The 24,701-nt window shown below is 37.4% G+C and overlaps 2 protein-coding genes across 3 annotated transcripts in view; one reads left to right on the top strand and one right to left on the bottom strand.

The window, feature by feature from the left end:
* The window catches only part of NEXMIF (neurite extension and migration factor), a 213,984-nt gene that overhangs the window by 146,525 nt on the left and 42,758 nt on the right, over nucleotides 1–24,701 (bottom strand). The window lies entirely within an intron of this gene.
* LOC122689734 (EP300-interacting inhibitor of differentiation 1-like) lies at nucleotides 20,111–20,632 on the top strand. Its single transcript, XM_043896427.1, has one exon. The coding sequence runs from the start codon at nucleotides 20,111–20,113 to the stop codon at nucleotides 20,630–20,632; it is 522 nt and encodes a 173-aa protein (XP_043752362.1).

Genomic DNA, 24,701 nt, shown 5'->3' with positions numbered 1-24,701 from the left:
GTTATTATCTGAAAATGAACTGACCCCACACTGTTCACAATAAAACCAGAAAAAGTCCTAGATACATTTTTACTATTATCATTTTTTAATTTTTTCTTAATTTTTAAGTCCTCTATTACTCCTTTAATTTTCATTTTTATAACCTATTACTTCACAAAAAGACCCTATTTTTAAAGCAAACTTCATATATATTTTTTTTCGTGACTCTGTTTTTTTTCTTTAATATTGTATTTTTGAGAATCTAACCTCTACTCTAGATTTTTAATCTTTGATTTTTGATATTTTTTATCAATTTTGTACCTTTAAGAACCCAATCTTCAGTACCCATTTTTACCTGGGAGTGAGATTACTGGCTGGATTGCTCTCTCCCCCTTTGGAATCTCCTTTTTATCCACTAGGTCGCCTCTATCTCCTCCCTCCCCCTTCTCTTTTCTACCCAACTCTGTAAATCTCTTTGTGTGTTCTGGGCTGTGGAGAACACTTAGGGAACTGATTATTGGCTGGATCAGTCTCTCTCCTTTTGATTTCCCCTTTTATCCTCCTGGCCACCTCTGTCTCTTTCCTCCCTCTTCTCTTCTCTGTGTAACTCTGTGAACATCTCTGAGGGATCCAGACTGTGGAGAGCACATAGGGAAGTGATTACTGGCTAGATTGCTCTCTCCCCTTTTGATTCCCCCTCTTCTCCTCCTGATCACCTCTATCTCCCTCCTTCCTCTTCTCTTCTCCATGTAATTCTGTATACCTCTCTGGGTGTCCCTCACTGTGGAGAAACTATACATTATTAACCTAGATGCTTTATCATCAGTGCTGCATAGATGGAGAAGTCTTGAGGCTACTGTAAAAATAAGACTCAAAACCAGAGGCAAGAGGCTTAAATCCAAATCCTGAGAACACCAGAGAACTCCTGACTCCAGGGAACATTAATTGATAGGAGCTCATCAAACGCCTCCATACCTACACTGAAACAAAGCACCACCTAAGGGCCAACAAGTTCCAGAGAAAGACATACCGTGCAAATTCTCCAGTAACACAGGAACACAGCCCTGAGCTTCAATCCACAGGCTGCCCAAAGTCACACTAAACCCACTGACATCTCAAAACTCATGACTGGACACTTCAGTGCACTCCAGAGAAAGGAAATCCAGCTCCATCCACCAGAACACTGACACAAGTTCCCCTAACCAGGAAACCTCGACAAGCTACCCGTCCAACCCCACCCACACTGAGGAACCTCCACAATAAAGCAGAACCACAAACTGCCAGAACATGAAAAGGCCACCCCAAACACAGCAATATAAACAAGGTGAGAAGGCAGAGAAATACTCAGCAGGTAAAGGAACAGGATAAATGCCCACCAAACCAAACCAAAGAGGAAGAGATAGGGAATCTACCTGATAAAGAATTCAGAATATTGGTAGTGAAAATGATCCAAAATCTTGAAAACAAAATAGAGTTACAGATAAATAGCCTGGAGACAAAGATCGAGAAGATGCAAGAAATGTTTAACAAGGACCTAGAAGAAATAAAAAAGAGTCAATATATAATGAATAATGAAATAAATGAGATCAAAAACACTCTGGAGAGAACCAACAGTAGAATAATGGAGGCAGAAGATAGGATAAGTGAGGTAGAAGATAGAATGGTGGAAATAAATGAAGCACAGAGGAAAAATGAAGACGTAAAAGAAGTGAGGACAACCGCAGAGACCTCTCGGACAATGTTAAACTTCCTAACATTCGAATCTTAGGAGTCCCAGAAGAAGAAGACAAAAAGAAAGGCCATGAGAAAATACTCAAGGAGATAATAGCTGAAAACGTTCCTAAAATGGGGAAGGAAATAGTCACTCAAGTCCAAGATACCCAGAGAGTCCCAAACAGGATAAACCCAAGGCGAAACACCCCAAGACATATATTAATCAAATTAAAAGATCAAGCACAAAGAACAAATATTAAAAGCAGCAAGGGAAAAACAGCAAATAATACACAAGGGGATTTCCACAAGGATAACAGCTGATCTTTCAATAGAAACTCTTCAGGCCAGAAGGGAATGGCAAGACATACTTAAAGTGATGAAATAAAATAACCTACAGCCCAGATTACTGTACCCAGCAAGGATCTCACTCAGATATGAAGGAGAAATCAAAAGCTTTACAGACAAGCAAAAGCTGAGAGAATTCAGCACCACCAAACCAGCTCTCCAACAAATACTAAAGGATCTTCTCTAGACAGGAAACACAGAAAGGTTGTATGAACTCAAACCCAAAGCAATAAAGTAAATGGCAATGGGATCATACTTATCAATAATTACCTCAAATGTAAATGGGTTGAATGCCACAACCAAAAGACAAAGACTGGCTGAATGGATAAAAAAATAAGACCCCTATATATGTTGTCTACAAGAGACCCACCTTGAAACAAAGGACACATACAGACTGAAAGTGAAGGGCTGGAAAAACATATTCCACACAAATAGAGACCAAAACAAAGCAGGAGTCACAATGCTCATATCAGATAAAATAGACTTTGAAATAAAGGCTGTGAAAAGACACAAAGAAGGACACTACATAATGATCAAAGGATCAATCCAAGAAGAAGATATAGCAATTATAAATATATATGCGCCCAACATAGGAGCACCGCAATATGTACGGCAAACACTAATGAGTATGAAAGAGGAAATTAATAATAACACAATAACAATGAGAGACTTTAATACCCCACTCACACCTATGGATAGATCAACCAAGCAGAGAATTAACAAGGAAACATAAACTTTAAATGATACAATAGACCAGCTTAGACCTAATTGATATCTATAGGACATTTCAGCCCAGAACAATGAATTTCACCTTTTTCTCAAGTGCACATGGAACCTTCTCCAGGATAGAGCACATCCTGGGCCATAAATCTAGCCTTGGTAAATTTTAAAAATCATTCCAAGCATTTTTTCTGACCACAATGCAATAAGATTAGATGTCAATTACAGGAGAAAAACTACTAAAAATTCCAACATATGGAGGCTGAACAACACGCTGCTGAATAACCAACAAGTCACAGAAGAAATCAAAAAAGAAATCAAAATATGCATAGAAATGAATGAAAACGAAAAGACAACAACCCAAAACCTATGGGAAACTGTAAAAGCAGTGCTAAGGGGAACGTTCATAGCAATACAGGCTTACCTCAAGAAACAAGAAAAAAAATCAAATAAATAACCTAACTCTACACCTAAAGCAACTAGAAAAGGAATAAATGAAGAACCCCAGGGTTAGTAGAAGGAAAGAAATCTTAAAAATCAGGGCAGAAATAAATGCAAAAGAAACTAAAGAGACCATAGCAAAAATCAACAAAGCCAAAAGCTGGTTCTTTGAGAAGTTAAATAAAATTGACAAACCATTAGTCAGACTCATTAAGAAACAAAGGGAGAAAAATCAAACCAACAAAATTAGAAATGAAAATGGAGAGATCACAACAGACAACACAGAAATACAAAGGCTCATAAGAGACTACTATCAGCAACTATATGCCAATAATGGACAACTTGGAAGAAATGGACAAAGTCTTATAAAAATACAACTTTCCAAAACTGAACCAGGAAGAAATGGAAAATCTTAACAGACCCATCACAAGCATGGAAATTGAAACTGTAATCAGAAATCTTCCAGCAAACAAAAGCCCAGGACCAGACGGCTTCACAGCTGAATTCTGCCAAAAATTTAGAGAAGAGTTAACACCTATCCTACTCAAACTCTTCCAGGAATTGCAGAGGAAGGTAAACTTTCAAACTCATTCTATGAGGCCACCATCACCCTAATACCAAAACCTGAAAAGGTGCCACAAAAAAAGAAAACTACAGGCCAATATCACTGATGAACATAGATGCAAAAATCCTTAACAAAATTCTAGCAAACAGAATCCAACAACATATTAAAAAATCATACATCATGACCAAGTGGGCTTTATCCCAGGGATGCAAGGATTCTTTAATATCCACAAATCAATCAATGTAATACACAACATTAAAAAATTGAAAAATAAAAACCATATAATTATCTCAATAGATCCAGAGAAAGCTTTTGACAAAATTCAACATTCATTTATGATAAAAACCCTCCAGAAAGCAGGAATAGAAGGAACATACCTCAACATAATGAAAGCTAAATACAACAAACCCACAGCAAACATTATCCTCAGTGGTGAAAAATTGAAAGCATTTCACCTAAAGTTAGGAACAAGACAAGAGTGCACACTCTCACCACTACTATTCAACATAGTTTTGGAAGTTTTGGCCAGAGCAATCAGAGCAGAAAAAGAAATAAAAGGAATCCAGATTGGGAAAGAAGAAGTAAAACTCTTATTGTTCACAGATGACATGATCCTCTACATAGAAAACCCTAAAGACTCCACTGGAAAATTACTAGAGCTAATTAATGAAAATAGTGAAGTTGCAGGATATGAAATAAACACACAGAAATCCCTTGCATTCCAATACACTAACAATGAGAAAACAGAAAGAGAAATTAAGCAAACAATTCCATTCACCATTGCAATGAAAAGAATAAAATGCTTAGGAATATATCTACCTAAAGAAACAAAAGACCTATATATAGAAAACTATAAAACACTGGTGAAAGAAATCAAAGAGGACACAAATAGATGGAGGAATATACCGTGTTCATGGATTGAAAGAATCAATATAGTGAAAATGAGTATACTATCCAAAGCAATCTATAGATTCAATGCAATCCCTATCAAGCTACCAATGGTATTTTTCACAGAACTAGAACAAATAATTTTACAATTTGTATGGAAATACAGAAAACCTTGAATAGACAAAGCAATCTTGAGAAAGAAGAATGGAACTGGAGGAATCAACCTGCCTGACTTCAGGCTCTACTACAAAGCCACAGTCATCAAGACAGTATGGTACTGGCACAAAGACAGAAGTATAGATCAATGGAACAAAATAGAAAGCCCACAGATAAATCCACACATCCATGGTCACCTTATCTTTGACAAAGGAAGCAAGAATATACAATGGAAAAAAGACAATCTCTTTAACAAGTGGTGCTGGGAAAACTGGTCAACCACTTGTAAAAAATGAAACTAGAACACTTTGTAACACCATACACAAAAATAAACTCAAAATGGATTAAAGATCTAAATGTAAGGCCAGAAACTATAAAACTCCTAGAGGAAAACATAGGCAAAACACTCTCCAACATAAATCACAGCAGGATCCTCTATGACCCACCTCCCAGAATATTGGAAATAAAAACAAAAATAAATGGGAGATAACTAAAATTAAAAGCTTTTGCACAACAAAGGAAACTATAAGCAAGGTGAAAAGACAGCCTTCAGAATGGGAGAAAATAATAGCAAATGCAGCAACTGACAAAGAATTAACTCAAAAATACACATGCAACTCCTGCAGCTCAATTCCAGAAAAATAAACCACCCAACCAAAAAATGAGCCAAAGAATTAAACAGACATTTCTTCAAAGAAGACATACAGATGGTTAACAAACACATGAAAAGATGCTCAACAGCACTCATTATTAGAGAAATGCAAATCAAAACCACAATGAGGTACCATTTGACACCAGTCAGAATGGCTGCTATCCAAAGTCTATAAGCAATAAATGCTGGAGAGGGTATGGAGAAAAGGGAACCCTCTTACACTGTTGGTGGGTATGCAAACCAGTACAGCCACTATGGAGCACAATGTGGTGATTCCTTAAAAAACTGGAAATAGAACAGCCATATGACCCAGCAATCCCACTGCTGGGCATACACACCGAGGAAACCAGAATTGAAAGAGACATGTGTACACCAATGTTCATCACAGCACTGTTTATAATAGCCAGGACATGGAAGCAACCTAGATACCCATCAGCAGACGAATGGATAAGAAAGTGGTGGTACATATACACAATGGAATATTACCCAGCCATTAAAAAGAATTCATTTGAATCAGTTCTAATGAGGTGGATGAAACTGGAGCCCATTATACAGAGTGAAGTAAGCCAGAAAGGAAAACATCAATACAGTATACTAATGCATATATATGGAATTTAGAAAGATGGTAACAATAACCCTGTATGCGAGACAGCAAAAGGAACACAGATGTATAGAACAGTCTTTTGGACTCTGTGGGAGAGGGTGAGGATGGGATGGTTTGGGAGAATGGCATTGAAACATGTATATTATCATATGTGAAATGGATCGCCAGTCTAGGTTCGATGCATGAGACAGGGTGCTCCGGGCTGGTGCACTGGGATGACCCAGAGGGATGGGATGGGGAGGGAGGTGGGAGGGGGGTTCAGGATGGGGAACACATGTACACCCGTGGTGGATTCATGTCAATGTATGGCAAAACCAATACAATATTGTAAAGTAATTAGCCTCCAAAAAATTTTAAAAATTAAAAAAAAAAGAATGATTATGAAACAGGTAGTCATACACTGGTAAATGTTTAACTACCATTTTTAGGTGTGAGGAGGACTAATTTGTTGCCTTTGCTGATTTCCATGGGACAAAAACCTCCACTCTAGCTAATTTCAAGCTACCAATCACTATACAAGAACTTGTCACTGAACATAAGCTTGGAACTAGGAAGCAATGTGCACAACTGGTTGTCAAGAGCTGATTCAAGCCAGTTGCAACACACCACTGGATACTGGCTTGAAATAAATTAAAACAGATTCCTCTCCACCCCACTCCACCCCCAAGGGAAAGAAAATCATTCCCAAGACATTTTGTCTTGTTTCCTTCATAGGTAGACAACACAAAAGGCAGATTAAAACAAAGAGATATCCCATACAATTGATGCATGTAGTTTCTTAATTACATAGGGATGAAAATAGTATGTCCCCTACTACATTTTTAGTGAGAAGACAAGATTACAGAAAAAAAAAAAAACACAAAGAAAATGATGAAAACAAGGGTTGGAGACAGGTTTAAATTACTTGCATCTTTCAGCTTGCAAAAGAGAATGTTGTAGAGTAGAGAAAGAAGGGGGGTGTGTTTGTAGAAAGGAAAATCATTCTTTAATAGAAAAGGTTTTTAATCTGTTTTGGAGGAGATAAAAGGAGGAGGAGAAGTGTGACTATCTAGTAATCTCCAATGATGGCAGAAAAAGAAAATGGAGCTTAAACTGCAGTGGAAGGTATTTGAGGTACTATGTTGAAAGAGACGACAGAATTGTAGGAATACAGTATGCACCATGTAAATTTCCAAGTACTACATCATTTCAAAGACTCCTATTCTGTTGCTGTGCTCCAGGTATCCAGTAGAAGTTAAAGCAGTTATGCTGATAACCACATAATTGATCATGTAACTAACCTACTCTAGGCTTTCAAGAGTAGGACAGGAGGCAATTCCCTGGCACTCAAGGGGTTAGGACTCCATACTTTCACTCCAATGGCCCAGATTCAATCCCTGGTTGGGGAACTAAGATCCCATAAGCAGCATAGCATAGCCAAAAAAATATGCTTAAAGAAAGAGTAGGAAAGGAAATGGAAGTCTAGATTGGTATTATTATAAAATTAATGCTACTAACTTGCTGTGCAATTTCAGGTCAGTTTCTCATTTATTGACATCTGATTTCTTCTCCAAAAGAGCAGACTTTAAATTATAGTAATACCCTCCATCTCACAGATAAAATGGGTTATTATTACTCCTGATTTTAGTGATTTTCTTGCCTACCAGGCAAGACATGATAAATTAAGCTGAAGTCACTTAGGGCAACAAACCACTGTAGGAAAACAGTGTTACATTAAGGTTCTTGTCATCTTAGCCTTACAAAGAAGTGGAAAATCTCATCTTTACCACAGCCCCTGAAATTTTCCCCCTTCTAATCTTCTCTTTTCTTATCAGTGCTAATGGAGTTAATAGCCAACAATCCCCATTAGGGGCCATGATTTCTCCCATGTATCTAAAATTAAAACAGCTCATGATTTACCACACCTACACATACTGAGAATCCACCTTGCACAATTATCTAGAAAAGGCACACATGATAGTTTTAGACAGGACAGAAATTAATTTCTGCCCAATCTTCTACACATTCCAATAGTCCTATATGCCAGCAAACACAAGAACTGTCTTTTTAATCTCCCTTACACTAACCAGATTCTCATTTTGGCTACCTAAGAGGGAAGTATTAATACATATTAATTACATCCTTACACAAACAGACTATATAATTATAATTGTTCTGTTTCCTGCTTTTCTCACATTGCACAGTTCAGCCAATGCATCAGAAAGATAATGAACAGAAGAAGAATTTCTTCACTGTCTTTTCCTGCCCTCTTTCTTCATACCACCTGTGCATTTTTTTAAAAAGTACTCTTCCATCTATAAAGGTAAAAATGCAAACACCAGAGAAGGGCTGTGAACCACTGTGAAGAAAACAAACCAAGAGTAACAGTGCAGGTCTGAAAATGAAAGGGTCAGGTTACCAGAGTAGTCATCCATGAGGACAAGGATTATATGTGACTATCCACTTAATATTTTATAAGTGGAAGGGAAATCTTCATTGGGAACATAATAAAACGCTTAAGTGAGACACTGAAAGGAAAAAATAAATTCTGAGCTTATGGAAAGCCACAATGATTTCTTATTTAAATGGCATAGCACACAGATATAGTCTATAAATATGTATGTGTATGTATATGTATATGTGTGTGTGTTTCCAAATAACTGGTGAAAAAGAAGAGAGTAGTAATCACTGTAGATGGAAGAAGTAATCAAAGCAGATCCCAAGTAGCAAATACCATGGACTTACAAGCCTCGGCCCTATAAAAAACTAGTTTCAGTCCAGAATAAACTGGAATATGAGTAAGTATAAATTTTAATTAAAAATAATGAAAAGTGGAAGCCAGAAAGCCCTGATGTTTTGATATAGATGCATGTGTATGCACAATGTGTTAAAACCTGTATATGGAGGAACACAGTCCCTACAAACTGAGTGATAACTAACCAGATTAGACATGGGAAAAGCAAAGAAATAAATAATTAAATTAATTAATTAATCAATAATTTTTTAATTTAAAAGCAATTTTATAAAGGAAACCCTTATGACACTAGATATATTAATTTAAATATAAAATTTGTTTAAAACAACAGAATCAAAGTGGAGTAATTTTACCTTAAATTTGTTTTCCAAAGTATGTTTTGAAAACATGTAATAATATCTTTTGATTAACATATTACTATGCTCCCAATGATGCTTTCTCTATATCTGAAATGGTCATGCCCAACAGCCAATTTGTCAATAGGCTGTTTCTTGGATAGGTGCTATTAACCACACATGGCAACAATGCGTGGGTGTACTTTGAATGCTCTAGACAGTGTGCACAACTTTTGTTCTGCTTCAGGATCCTTTAAACTGTTTTCTTTAAATTGTTGGATTTTTAAGCTCTGCCTTAAGCTCTCAGTTGTGCTGAAATTGAAGAGTTCTCACCAATAAACTGCATCCTACCATGCTGTGCTGGGCTGTGCTCAGTCGCTCAGTCATGTCTGACTCTCTGAGATCCCATGGACTGTAGCCCGTCAGGCTCCTCTGTCCATGGGGATTCTCTAGGCAAGAATACTGGAGTGGGTTGCCATGTCCTCCTCCAGGGGATCTTCCCAACCCAGGGATCAAACCCAGGTCTCCCACACTGCAGGCAGATTCTTTACTGTCTAAGCCACCAGGGAAGCCCAAGAATATTGGAGTGGGTTGCCTATCCCCTTCTCCAGGGGATCTTCCCAACCCAGGTATCGAACCAGGGTCTCTGGCATTGCAGGTGGATTCTTTACCAGCTGACCTACCATCACTTCAGATCAGTTCAGTTCAGTCACTCAGTCGTGTCCGACTCTTTGCGACCCCATGAATCGCAGCACGCCAGGCCTCCCTGTCCATCACCAACTTCCGGAGTTCACTCAAACTCATGTCCATTGAGTCAGTGATGCCATCCAGCCATCTCATCCTCTGTCATCCCCTCTCCTCCTGCCCCCAGTCCCTCCCAGCATCAGGGTCTTTTCCAATGAGTCTACTCTTTGCATGAGGTGGCCAAAGTACTGGAGTTTCAGCTTCAGCATCAGTCCTTTCAATGAACACCCAGGACTGATCTCCTTTAGGATGGACTCGTTGGATCTCCTTGCAGTCTGAGGGACTCTCAAGAGTCTCCTCCAACACCACAGTTCAAAAGCATCAATTCTTCAGCGCTCAGCTTTCTTCACAGTCCAACTCTCACATCCATACATGACTACTGGAAAAACCATAGCCTTGACTAGACGGACCTTTGCTGGCAAAGTAATGTCTCTGCTTTTAAATATGCTATCCAGGTTTGTCATAACTTTCCTTCCAAAGAGCAAGTGTCTTTTAATTTCATGGCTGCAATCACCATCTGCAGTGATTTTGGAGCCCCCCAAAATAAAATCTGACACTGTTTCCACTGTTTCCCCATCTATTTTCCATGAAGTGATGCGACCAGATGCCATGATTTAGTTTTCTGAATGTTGAGCTTTAAGCCAACTTTTTCACTCTCCCCCTAGTCCAGTTGTCATTAAAAATAATTATCTGGGAAAAGTAAATACATATTCCCCACCCTGTGATAATCTCACTCACTGAGTTATTATAGATCATTCATCTCTTCTCAGCACTTTGTGCCATTAAAACTGTTAACATAATTTACCTCGCATTGTTCTTTATTTCTCTTAACCTAATTCGACTAAAAACTAGGTGGTGGCAAGATGCAACCTGGTGGCAATTTATCTTGCATTCCCCACAGAGCTTTTCACATACTAAGTATTCAATGCCAGTTAAGAATAACCCTTTGGGTCTTCTCCTAGGCATCTGTGAGAACAGTCCGAGTCCCAGACTCTTCTTTGGGCAGTACCATTGAGGCAGTACCACAGAGTACAGTTCTAACTGTAACTCTAGCATTTTTAATTGCTCTATCTAGGATTTTAAATCATCAGTATTAATGAAAGCTCTCAAAACTTATGGGTCCTGTTTTGGGTTTTCAATACTTTCCCCCATCTCCTAAGTCTCCTTCCTCCCTACACCACTTACCTCAAGAGAACAAAGAATAGTGGCTTGCAGTAAACCTCCTCAACTCCCCTGGCGAGCCTCATGAACACCTAATACAGGGGGGCTAGAGAGGAGAGACTGAGGAAATTTCTCATTCACAGATGATTGCCTGATCTCTCTTTAAGTGAACTAACAAAGCTTGGTTACTCATCTAAACCAAAATAGCTTCTCTATACTTCTGGCTGTAACTATATCAAAGTTCCAAAATATTTTGGAAGAGAATAATTTGAGAGTTATTAGATCTGTGATTCAACTCAATAAGTCAACAAGCATTTTCAGAATGCCTTCTATGTACAAGGTGAGATAAGAAGGAATACAAATACAATAGACTAGGATACCATCTTAACTGTATCTAGTATTACATCCTGCAGCATTTTTTCAGAAAAAAACAGTTGGATATGAATGCTTTAAATGGGCCAGGGGTTGCCCTGATTGGTTAGAGATTTACAGATATAACAACTGGGGTAGCTAAATAAATAAATAAACCCCAGCAGGGTAATTATTTGTAAAGATAATTAATGATAATCTATTATTAACTATTGTTAACTATCAAGTAATTAAGTGCCCCCTGACTACAGGAAATAGAATCTCTGAATCAGATCTTAATTAGATCTTATTTATTAACTTATTAATATCTCCTATGTGCATGACTTGGTAATTGGTGCTGAAGGGGAGGAATTACTAAGAGAGGTAGATGCCATGATAAATAAGGATGACCCAATCATAATTTTCCCTATGCTATAAAATAGAGGCCATACCCCCTTGCTCTACCATGAATATACTATGCCTTTTTTCCCTCCTTCAGGAATCTCTGTGAGGATACACAAGGATCAAAGTAAAAAATAAAATTGCTGCATCCCCCCCCCAAAAAAAGGCAAATTCTCAATTGAGACACTGTTCAAATAATTCACATTCTCCCCCTTGTTTGGGGTAAGTGCTAGAAACCCCAATAAAGATTCAAACATTATAGTATACAACAAATATAGATCAAGAGCTCAAGGTATATTGAAGGAGTGGAGGAATGAAGGAGATAGTCAGCAAGAGAGGAAGGAAAGTGAAGATGCTAAGCATATGGGACTACATGGCTAGCTAGCTAACAAATGAATCAAGTTCTACTGTTTCCAATATACACAGAGCCATTCCAACATTATACAAACTCACTTGTGATGTAATTCAACAATTTAAATTCTTGAATTCAAGTGGACAATATATTTGACCACTGACAAAAACTGAGTTTCTACTTAAACCTGACTCATAATATGCTTTAAAAATAAACAATAACAATTCAAAGGGGAAAAAAACCTATATACAAAATCCCCTAAACCCTTCTTTCTCAAAACATTTTCAATTAGCAGCTCCCAAGAACAGTACAGGGCTTCCCACGTGGCTCAGTGGTAAAGAATCTGCCTGCCAGTGCAGGAGACAGGGGTACAATTCCTAGGACAGGAAGATTCCCTGGAGAAGGAAATGGCAACCCACTCCAGTATACTTGCATGGAAAATTCCATGGACAGAGGATCCTGGCGGGCTATAGTCCAAGGTGTCGCAAAAAGGATCAGACACAACTTAGCGACTAAACAAACAAGAACAGTGTAACAGAAGAGGAGGCATCAAGCTTATTTCATTTCACAACTGAATCTTTCTGCACAAGTTGTAGAGAAGATTCTTTCCTGACAGCAATTTAGTTATCCACCTAAGGCTTACTTAATGTGTTTTCAGAAATCCTGCTTTGAGAATTTTCAAATAGAAACAATTAGCACCCATTGTAATTAGCATCTTCTTTCCCAAAGCTAAAGGCTCTACTTTACCAAAACCATAGATTTTCCCAGCCACCCTCAATTGCTTCAACTGCTAGCTTTATGCTCCTAGCTTTATAGGGGAAAACCATCTTCATTTTTTCTTTTTTTTAATGGAAGACAAGTTGATATACTTGGTTTCATGTGTATAGCATGATTGTCATTGTTGTTCAGTCGCTAAATCATGTCCAACCCTTTGCAAACCCACAGATTATAGCATGCCAGTCTTCCCTGTCCTTCACTATCCCCAGAAGTTTGCTCAAATTCATGTGAATTGTGTCAATGATACCATTCAACCATCTCATCCTCTGTCATTCCCGTCTCCTTTTGTCTTCAATCTTGCCCAGCATCAGGGTTGTTTCTAAAGAGTTAGCTCTTTGCATCAGGTGGCCAAAGCATTGGAGCTTCACCTTCAGCATCAGTCCTTCCAATGAATATTCAGGGTTGACTTCCTGTAGAATTGACTGGTTTGATCTCCTTGCAGTCCAGGGGACTCTCAAAAGTCCTCCAGCACTACAATTTGAAAGCATCAATTCTTCAGCACTCAGCTTTCTTTATGGTACAACTCTCACATCTATACATGACTACTGGAAAAACCATAGCTTTGACAACACAGACCTTGGTTGGCAAAGAGAAGTCTTTGCTTTTTAGTGTACTTTCTAGATTTGTCATAGCTTTCCTTCCAAGGAGCAAGCATCTTTTAATTTCATGGCTGTAGTCACCATGACTTTCAAATAAATCACCCTAGAAAACTTGAACTTGGTTCCAAATGATGAAGCTGCTCCACTGTCAAAGGATGAGGGCCTGTCACCTTAGGGTAGATTCTAAGCAACATGCTGCAGGCTCTGGAGACAATCTCTAGGGAGAAGTGCCCAAAACACTTAAGTAATGGCAGTTTTTTGAGAATAATGTTTCCTAAAGTGACCAATTTGAAAGTGGAAATATGTATTTACACATGTAACTGTTGACTTTTTAAAGAAAATATTATTATTATTATTATTGCTGTTTTTTTTTCATTTATTTTTATTAGTTGGAGGCTAATTATTTTACAATATTGTAGTGGTTTTTGTCATACATTGACATGAATCAGCCAAAGTCTACAAGCAATAAATGCTGGAGAGGGTGTGGAGAAAAGGGAACCCTCTTACACTGTTGGTGGGAATGCAAACTAGCACAGCCGCTATGGAGAACAGTGTGGAGATTCCTTAAAAAAACTGGAAATAGAACTGCCATATGACCCAGCAATACCACTTCTGGGCATACACACTGAGGAAACCAGATCTGAAAGAGACACATGCACCCCAGTGTTCATCGAAGCAATGTTTATAATAGCCAGGACATGGAAGTAACCTAGATGCCCATCAGCAGATGAATGGATAAGGAAGCTGTGGTACATATACACTATGGAATATTACTCAGCCATTAAAAAGAATTCATTTGAATCAGTTGTAATGAGATGGATGAAACTGGAGCCCATTATACAGAGTGAAGTAAGCCAGAAAGATAAAGACCATTACAGTACACTAATACATATATATGGAATTTAGAAAGATGGTAATGATAACCCTATATGCAAAACAGAAAATATTGATTATTTTTAAAATATTTTAATGACAATCTGATACTTTGTTATTTTTAATTTATTTTTATACAATTTTAATTAATTAATTGGCTGCTCTGGGTCTTCATTGCTGTGCATGGGCTTTCTGTAGTTCTTTCTGTGTAGGAGCTACTCTCTAGCTGAGGTGTGAAGGCTTCTCAGCACTGTGGCTTCTCTTGTTGTGGAGCACAGGCTCTAAGTTCATGGGCTTCAGTAGTTGTGGCCAGTGGGCTCAGTAGTTGTGGCTTGTGGGCTCTAGAATATAGGCTCAATTGTTGTGGCCAGTGGGCTCAGTAGTTGTGGCTTGTGGGATCTAGAATATAGGCTCAATTGTTGTGGCCCATGGGCTCAGTCACTCCAGGGCACATGGGATCCTCCCAGATCAGGGATCGAACCTGTGTCTCCTGCATTGGCAGGCAGACTCCTCTCCACTAAGCCACCAGGGAAGCCCAATTTCCTAGACTTTTATCAGTAATACAAGGTGCCCAAATACATGGAACTATATCAAAGTTGAGTGAATATAAATTAGAAATCTAACATTCTTTTCATACTAAGTCAAACAAATGGAATCAAAATGTCATAAAATTTTTCACTAGAGAAAGATTCATAGATTTTCTAAAATATAATATACATTATATATATATATATACCCATATATATATATATATATATATACACACATACATATACACACAAAAGCTTTTCTACTCTGCTCGATAAAGGCTTGAGAAAAAACAACAACAAAAACAGAGAAATTGGAAAACATAAATTAAATGAAATGGGAGCACTAAATATGAAATAGAAAAAGTGAAACAAGCTAGATAAAAGTAAAACATCATCATATAGCATAGTTGTTTTTAAACATGATTAGAAACACATCTGGAGCTTTGGAAGAAGAAAGCAATACTTGGGCATTTATTTGCATTTTTCAAAAAATTCCAAGATGCATAAAAATTCTCTTATGCATCTGGATTTTAAAAAGTGATTACAAGTTTTTCTATTAAATGGTAATTTTAGTGATATAGAATTCTATTATCCTCTGTTGACCAATCATGATACAGTGGTATTAAGTGTATTCACTTAATTAATGGTGATTAATAACTACATAATCACAATAGTAAAATCACATAAAATATGTAAAATCACATAATCACAATAGTAAAATACGTTTATCAGTTTTCACAATCAATAGCCAGACCAAGAAAAAAAGATAATTACAATTGCAAGCAATAATGGAAATATGTTTAACCTAACAATATAGAATACTTACATACAATTTGGGGGGTTAAGTAGAGTGATGTGGTAAGTGGATGGGCATACATGCACATACATCTGTTCATCCAGCCAGTCTATGTCTTTTGGTTGGTGCATTTAATCCATCTACAGTTAAGGTAATTATTCATATATATGTTCCTGTTACCATTTTCTTAGTTCTTTTGGGTTTATTTTGTGTAGGTCTTTTCTTTCTCTTGTGTTTCCTGCCTGGAGAAGTTTCTTGAGTACATGTTGTAAAGCTGGTTTGGTGGTGCTGAATTCTGTTAACTTTTGCTTGTCTATTAAAGCTTTTGATTTCTCTGTCAAATCTGAATGAGAGTCTTGCTGAGAATAGTATTCTTGCTTGTAAGTTCTTCCCTTTCATCTCTTTAAATATATCCTGCCATTCCCTTCTGGCTTGTAGTGTTTCTTGTAGAAATCAGCTGATAACATTATGGGAGTTCTCTTGTATGTTATTTGTCATTTTTCTTTGTTGCTTTTAATATTTTATGTTGGTTTTTAACTTTTGTCATTTTGATTACTATGTGTCTCGGTATGTTCCTCCTTGGGTTTATCCTGCCTGGGACTCTCTGCACTTTCTGCACTTAGTTGACTATTTCCTTTCCCATGTTAGGGAAGTTTTCAGCTATTACCTCTTCAAACATTTTCTTGGGTCCTTTCTCTCTCTCTTCTTCTTCTGGGACCCCTATAATGTGAATGTTGGTGCATTTAATGTTGTCCTAGAGGTCTCTCAGGCTGTCTTCATTTTTTTAAATTCTTTTATCTATATTCTGTTCTGCGGCAGTGATTTCCACCATTCTGTCCTCCCAGTTACTTGTCCATTCTTCTGCCTCAATTATTCTGCTATTGATTCCTTCTAGTGTATTGCTCATCTCTGTTTGTTTGTCCTTTAGTTCCTCTAGGTCTTTTGGCAAACATTTCTTGCATCTTCTCAATGTTTGCCTCCATTCTTTTTCTGAGACCCTGGATCATCTTCACTATCATTATTATGAATTCTTTTTCTGGAAGGTTGCTTATCTCCATTTCATTTGGTTCTTTTTCTAGAGTTTTATCTTGTCCCTTCATCTGGGACAAAACCCTCTGCTTTTTCATTCTGATTAACTTTCTGTGATGTGGTTTTCCTTCTAGCTGCTGTTGGATTGTGTTTCTTCTTGCTTCTTCTGTCTGATCTCTAGTTCATGAGGCTAAAGGGCTTCTATAAGCTTCCTAATTGGAGGGACTGATAGTGGGGAAAACTGGGTCTTGCTCTGGTGGGCAAGACCCTGTTCAATAAAACTTTAATCCAATTATTTGCTGATGATGGGGTTGTGCTCTCTCCCTGTTAGTTGTTTGGTCTGAGGTGTCCCCACCCTGGGGTCTACAGGCTGTACAGTAGACCTCCAAGGGGACTTGTGCCAGGGGCCCCTTCCAGGATTGCTGCTGCCAGGGCCTCCATCCCTGTGGGGAGCCACTGCCAACCCACACCTCCATAGGAGACCCTCCAAAACTAGCAGGTATGTCTCATTCAGTCTCCTATGGGGTCACTGCTCCTTTCCCCTACATATTGGTGCACACAAGGTTTTGTTTGTGTCCTCCTAGAGTGGAATCTCTGTTTCCCCCAGTCCTGTGGAAGTCCTGAAATCAAATCCCACTGGCCTGCAAAGTCAGATTCTCTGGGAATTCCCAGTACCTTTGCCAGATCCTCAGGCTGGGAAGCCTGATGTGAGGCCCAGAATCTTCACAACAGTGGGGGAGTGGGGGAACTTCTTTGGTATTATTGTTCTCTAGATTGTGGGTCACTCACTTGGTGGGTATGGGATTTGATTTTATCGTCTTTGCACCTCTCCAGCCATATTGCTGCAGATTCTTCTTTGTCTTTGGACATGGGGTATCTTTTTTTGGTGGATTCCTGCATCCTCCTGTCGATGGTTGTTTCACAGCTAGTTGTGATTTTGGTGCTCTTGCAGGAGAAGATGAGTGCACATCCTCCTACTCCACAAGGCAGATTCTTAACCACTGGATCACCAAGGAAGCCCCTTGATTACTTTATAATCACAGCCCATATATCTTGTCTCTTGACCTCAATTACAAGTGCTTCTTGGCAAGGACACTTTTCAAGGTGGCAGCGTGCACACCTTCTTCATAGATCTTAAAAGACATCCATGTGAACTGCAGTTTATGAGTTAAATAGTAATAGTAACAATAATAATAGTAATAAATAACACAATATAAAATTAAAATTAGAGTACATATTTTGTATAAGACACTTGCTGAGCATATATATTCATCCTATGCATTAAATGCCTCTTTAGTGAACTGAATGGTCAGGCAACTCAGAGACTTAACTAACACCTCCCCATTCCTCTACCTGAACTGCTCGGTTTTAAGGCTGAATGATTTCTTTGCCTTTAGTCAATGATAACAGCTCATGTCAAGTCTGGACTGCTTATTTACCAATGTTACTCTGCATTCCCATAGACAGAAGCCCTTACTTCTGAATAACATTCAAAGGTTATGATTAGTCTCTATGTCTTATTTTTCTCCTGTGGTAAAAAAAAAAGTGTCATTATTTATCTAAAAATTGATAATTACCTTTAGGGAAACTACTGGTTTGGAATGTAATTAATACAAATGACCTACTCCCCCATGATAAACAAACCAAATCCAAGTCAGCAAAGAAGTCAGATGTTTAATATCGGTCCCATGTCCTCAAAGTACCATGGACTTGAACCACATTAATAATTGTACTAGTTTAATGTAGCTGCTATAACAAATTACCACAAAAGGAGTGGCATAAAACAACAGCAATTCATTCCCTCACAGTTCAAGAAGTCTAAAATCAAGGTGTCACCAAGGCACACTCTCCTTTGGAGGCTCCAGGGGAGAGTCCATTCCTTGCAGCTTCTGGAGGCTGATGCCATTCCTTGGCTTATGGCTGCATCTTTCTCTGCTCCATCTTCACATTAACTTCTCCACGTGTCTCTTTTCTTCTGTGTGCTTGTGCTATCTTCCCTTGCGTCTTTCTTGTAAGGACACATGTAACGGCCTTTAGGGCCCACCCAGATAATCCAGGGTGATTGCCTCATTTTGAGATCCTTAACTTAATTACATCTACAAAGACTCTTTTTTTCAAATAAGGTAACTTTAACAGGTTCTGGGGATTAGGGTATTATTAATAAATTATCTTCTTGAGGGCTACCATTTTACCCACTATAATGATCAATAATTAAAAAATAAAGACACTTATTAACATCTCATTAAAAGTTCAAAATAGCTAAAAAACTAATAAGGAAGATTTTGTTAGAAAAACTGAATATGTAAAAAATAGTAGTGGTTGTTAATATGCTTACCAAGACAATGGAGATACTAGTTGAACATACAAATAGGCACAAATTGTATCTTCAGTTACATCTGCCTATAAAGATAGTACAACTAGGAGTGTCACCATTTCAAAACAATAAAGATAAGCCTATAAAACTATAGACTTTCAATGAGATATTATCTTGAGAATAAAAGATGCTAGGCATAAGTATGGAAAACAGGAAGAAGGCAAGCCATTTTTGATCCAGAGATATCTTTAAAAACATGTGATACTCTCATTCACTTGGGATTAAGGTGGGGTACCTTTGACCCACCTTGATGATTATGACTCACTAGTACTAATACTTCCATTCCATAGTTCTAATCAGTGTTGGCACTCATTTACTTTTTTTTGAATATTCAGGAAACACAGGAATGTGCTAAATGCTATAGAGCAGTGGTCTTAAAACTGTGGCCTGTATCATGAAGATTTTTCAGTGAATAAGGAAGCAATGATAGTTTCAAGGGAATCCACTGGAAGATCTTAAACATCCATCTGTATTCTTTCATAAATCTGAACTGCCTGAGAATCTGAAAAAAAAAAGGTCTCCTTGAACTATCTTTCCCCATCTTTACTAAAGGTCTTTACTAAAGGTCTCCTTCCCCATCTTTACTAAAGAAATGCATACTTCTTACCTGTGCACAGAGTCCCATGGTATAAAAATCTCCAAGGCACTAAATAAAGGAATAATTCCAAATATTGGTGTAGATGCTAAAAAAGTCAATTATTCTATTAACTGGGCAAAACATCGTTTTGCAAGGGAGATAGCATCTAATTCTTTTATCAAAATTAAAGGAGGATGTTCAGCTTATAAATCATTAAAATACTTTTTTATAATAGACCATTGCAATTTGTGGCAAATAACTTGAAAGGAGATTAAAGAATTGGGTAACAATGATAAAATTTCCATTCCCATTCCATTACACGAGCAAGATTATGCTCATTTATATTTAAAAAAAAAAAAAAAAACATAAAGAGGTGGAAAAGGAACTCCTTGCGGGGAGGTTGAGCTGCTTGCACTATGTCTGAAATGAACAAGCTGTCCGAGCTCTATGAGGAGAGCAACGACCTGCAGATGGATGTGATGCCTGGCGAGAGGGACCTTCCGCATATGGAGGCAGGCGGCGGGGGCCGGAAGCTATCCCCGAACCCTTCCCACGCCGGGGCCCAGATGGAGGAAGGCCCAATGCAAGAGGAGGCAGCCCAGCAAATGGGGGAGCCACAGGGGCCCCGAGGCCTAGCTTGCCGGCCTAGCCCTGGGGAGCAGCCAGGCGAGATCGCGGGCTCTGATTTCGAGAGCGATGACTATCAGGAAGAGAAGCCTCTCAGTGGTGCGGGCTATCAAGTATCGGCGGCCCTTGAAGAAGCCAACAAGATGTTTCTGAGAACCTCCACAGCCATAGAAGCAGCTCTGGATGGCGGGTTTCAGATGCATAATGAGAAGACCCCGTTTGATCAATTGGTTTTTATCAAAGAGCTTCTTTCACCTACGGTTGTCAATCGTCTGACCAAAGAACTCGGCTGTAGTGAGATTATTGATTGAGAGAGAATAGTTAAATGCTGTCAAGAGAGGAGGACACTGCTTGAGGAGAGACTCAGCATTTCACTGTCTTTTGGGTTCATTCCAAGTAGTTCTGTGACAATGAAAACCTTGAATTTTATTTATTTATTTATTTATTTTGCAGAGTAGAATAAGGTAGTGACTGCACAGTTAAGAAAAAGGAAGAAAATTGTTAAAGAAAAGTATCTTAGTTCTGTTGAGTCCTGTTTTGAAGAATGTCCTGAGACACTTATGGCTTTGACGTTGTTGTTTATTCAGATTAATTTCTTTGCATTGGGGAAAATATATTTTATGTTTCACTGTAAGGAATGGCTTTGCAAGAATAAGTTATGACCAAGACAGACTTCCAGTACAAGAGTCCACTGATATTAATTATATAAGAAAAAGTAACTGATTTATCCACCTTAGGACATGAGATGTCTTTGAGTTATTTGGACTGAAAGAATATTGAGAAAACTTTAAAGATTCAACTTTGTGATCTATCCAAGTTGTGGTTATCAAAGGGTAAATTTTTAGTGTAAAATAAATCTTCTACTGAGTATTCTTCAGTATCCCAAAGGATAATCAAGTCCCAAAAGAAGTGTGTGTCATGTGTGCTATATCTTAAAATGTTTCCAAGAACAACTGAGATTTTGTTTGTACATGTATCTTGATCATTTTTAAAGTTACTGTAATCTTTAATTCAAGAAAAATCATTGCCTTGAACATTTTTATAAGTCAAAACTTAAGATGCCATTAATAAAGTTTCAAATTTAGACAGTAAAATGTACATGAAAGTACAAAGAACACAAACTATTTCAAACATCAGTATACACTAGAGAATTTTCTGTTTCACTTGCTCTTTTTTTTCATTTAACTTTACAGGCAAAAGACTCTGGTTGAACTTCATAATGTAAAAACTGTTAAGTGAAAACTTTCCAGTAAAAGGAAAGCCCTACATCTAAAAAAGACACTATGAACAACCCTTAAAAGTTTTTAATCTGCCCAGAAGTCCACCTCAGTATGTGAAGTTTCCCTCTGTCTCCTACTCTAATTAAGTTTGTTTTTTGGTTATGCACCAGCATTCAAGATAATAAAAGTTTCTTTTTCTGTGTGAAAAAGAAAGAAAGAAAGAAAAACTGATGCTAAGCCTGTCATACTCTGGCAATAATTAATACCTATCTATAGGCATGTCAACTAATTAAAAAGGTACTATCCATTTCATTTATATATATTTGTTATAAAAGTTTTATAATTTTAATGAAGATTCATTCCAGATGACTTTTAACCTTATGGATTTAGGGTTTCAGGGAAAAAATTCAAGTATATACATGTATACATATAGTTCAAAATAGCTTGTGATATAGTACCTTGAGAGGTAAAAGAGAACTAGACATTTAGACAAACAAGGACATCATTGCTCACATTACCAAGGAAAGCTTCATGGAAGTATAGTTCAGTTTTTCAATACAATTCAGTTAATATCTAGGCATGTATCATTTAGCACCTACAGTAAGTATCAAGGTACCATTGCTTAGTGCCATGTAAGGTTTCAAAAGAAACAAAACAAAGTCTCTATCTTCTCAGCATGTATAATTTGGTTAAGGAGGATAAGAATGGTAAAGATTTCATTAGTCAGAGGTGAAAGATGAGCAGTTCACAGGTGGATAGAATAGTATGGACCTGGGGGGAGGGGAAGAGGCAGAAAAAGGCAAGAACATAACAAATGAAGAACAAGTCATCCAAAAGCAGGATATGTGACATTTGACCATTTAGAAGTGTTATAAAATGGAAAGGCTTCAAACTGAAACACCTAATCTGTTAGATCTCTAAAGTACAATGGCTATAGTGCTGAAAAACACTAAGTTAAAGCTAAAGAAAAAAAAGCTACAGAATTCTGTAAGATAGCAAATATGTACTGAATAAACTAAAATTAGATAAGGATTAAAATTAGTTTTAAAAGGCATTTTTACACAAATAAAAAATGGACCAATTATAACCAGATTTTTACTGGGTTAAGATAATTTACGAAGGGACAGGTAGGTTATGGTACCATAGGTAAGTAGATTATGGAAGACTCCATACCCAAGGCAGTCATAAGCTTCAGGCCATAAATGTGTGTGCATACTTGGGGGAGGCAGGTAAGACAATGAAGGGTGGAAAAAACATTGGGAGGGCTAGATTACAGCACTGGCAAAGGGTCTAATGTGCTAGAAAGTAATCACTTCAAATTAATGTTTGGGGAGTGGAATATTCAAGAAGATAACTGAGGGCCAAAGGAATGAAAGTAGAAAGAATTCTCTCATAGACCTTGCCATCAAGACAGATTTTTGTTTTAGGGAAGTTATCAGATACTCATAACACTAATTGATTTTCACAAACAAGTACATAGATGAGGTCTGTTTGGGAAATGTCTGCTACATTTTGGCTTGGAAAGAAAAGATATTTGCTAGTGCACCTGGGCTCCTTCATACAAAATTTAATTAACATCTCTTAGAAGGAAAGCTCACTGTGGTCCCCAGCTATTTTGTGAAGCTCCTCTCTCAGGTATGCTGTGACAAATTAAACCTGAGCAAATGGTTTCTGTCATGTGTTTTGTACCAAAGGGATAGCAGTCAGAAGAGGAAGGAGATAGGTTTGAGATATTAAACTAAAGAGAGAAACAGGACAATGCCATTGACTAGGAGGATTCTCTGAATATACCTGAATCCTGATGGCTACATATCTCTCTTTTTGCTAACCTGATGACTCTTTTGGATCTGGGGTGGGAGGTTTCAGAATGAAGAAATAGAGAGTTTTCTAGGCTACCATTTAAGTCGATCTTTTGAAATATTATTCCTAGAAAAATTACTATGGCTCTTCTTTCTTATGAACTTACAAGCAAATAGGGGGATCCATTTAAGAGACAAAAGAGATATCACAACTGAATGTAGTACATGAACCTAGAATGGATCCTGAATTAGAAAAAAAAATATAATGGATATTATTGGGTCAATTGACAAAATAGGAATACAGAAGATAAAGTAATTATCTCAATGTTAAGTTTACTGAACTGTGATCATTTAAGAGAATTTTCTTATTCTTTGGAAACATACACTAAAGTAGCTAGGATAAGGAGACATGATGTATGCAAGTTATTCTAAAATGGAAAAAGATTATGCACATACACAAGAAAAAGTGATAAATAAAGTGAGGCTAAATATTAACAATAGGCAAATCTGGATAAAGGGTATACAGGTATTCTTTGTATTATTTTTTGCAAAATTTCTATAAATTTGAAATTGTTTAAAAGGACTATTCACTTTTCCATCAACAACAGAAAAGTCATATATATTTAGGAATTCAGAGTGACATCAGCAGGAATGATAAAGATCTCAGAAAAATCCCTTCCTTCATTCAACCAATGAGATCACTGGCAAACACTGTTATTAATTAAGATTTTTGGAACTTGGAAAATTAACCAAAGGCTTGCAGCAATCCAGGAAGTGTTATTTTAAAAACTAAAAATAGAGTTACCATGCGATCCTTAAATCCCACTCCTGGGTATATATCCAGAGAAAACTATAATTTGAAAAGAAACATGCACCCCAGTGTTCACTGCAGCACTATTTACAATAGCCAAGACATGGAAGCAAACTAAACGTTCATCAAAAGATGAATGGGCAAAAATGTGGTATATATATATATATATATACACACATACATATACATACACACACATATATATATAATGGAATATTACTCAGCCATAAAAAAGAATGAAATAACGTCATTTGCAGTAACATGGATGATCTAGAGATTATCATACTAAGTGAAGTAAGCCATACATAGAAAGACAAATATCTTTTTTTAATTACATTTTTCATTTTGTGTTGGAATATAGCTGATTAACAGTGTTGTGATAGTTTCACGTGGACAGCAAAGGGAGACAAATATGATATTGCTTATATGTGGAACCTAAGAAAAAGATACAAATGAACTTATTTACAAAACAGAAATAGACACACAGGCACAGAAAACAATCTTCTGGCTACCAAAGGGGAAAGGGGGAAGGGATAAATTAGGAGGTTGG

Source organism: Cervus elaphus, chromosome X, assembly GCF_910594005.1.
Source record: "Cervus elaphus chromosome X, mCerEla1.1, whole genome shotgun sequence".
Classification (NCBI taxonomy): Eukaryota; Metazoa; Chordata; class Mammalia; order Artiodactyla; family Cervidae; genus Cervus; species Cervus elaphus.
The sequence above is the reverse complement of the archived record's forward strand: the minus strand, read 5'-3'. Positions and strand labels throughout refer to the sequence as shown.

Coding starts and splice junctions, on each gene's coding strand:
- LOC122689734 (XM_043896427.1), top strand. CDS start 20,111: ATGTCTGAAATGAACAAGCTGTCCGAGCTCTATGAGGAGAGCAACGAC.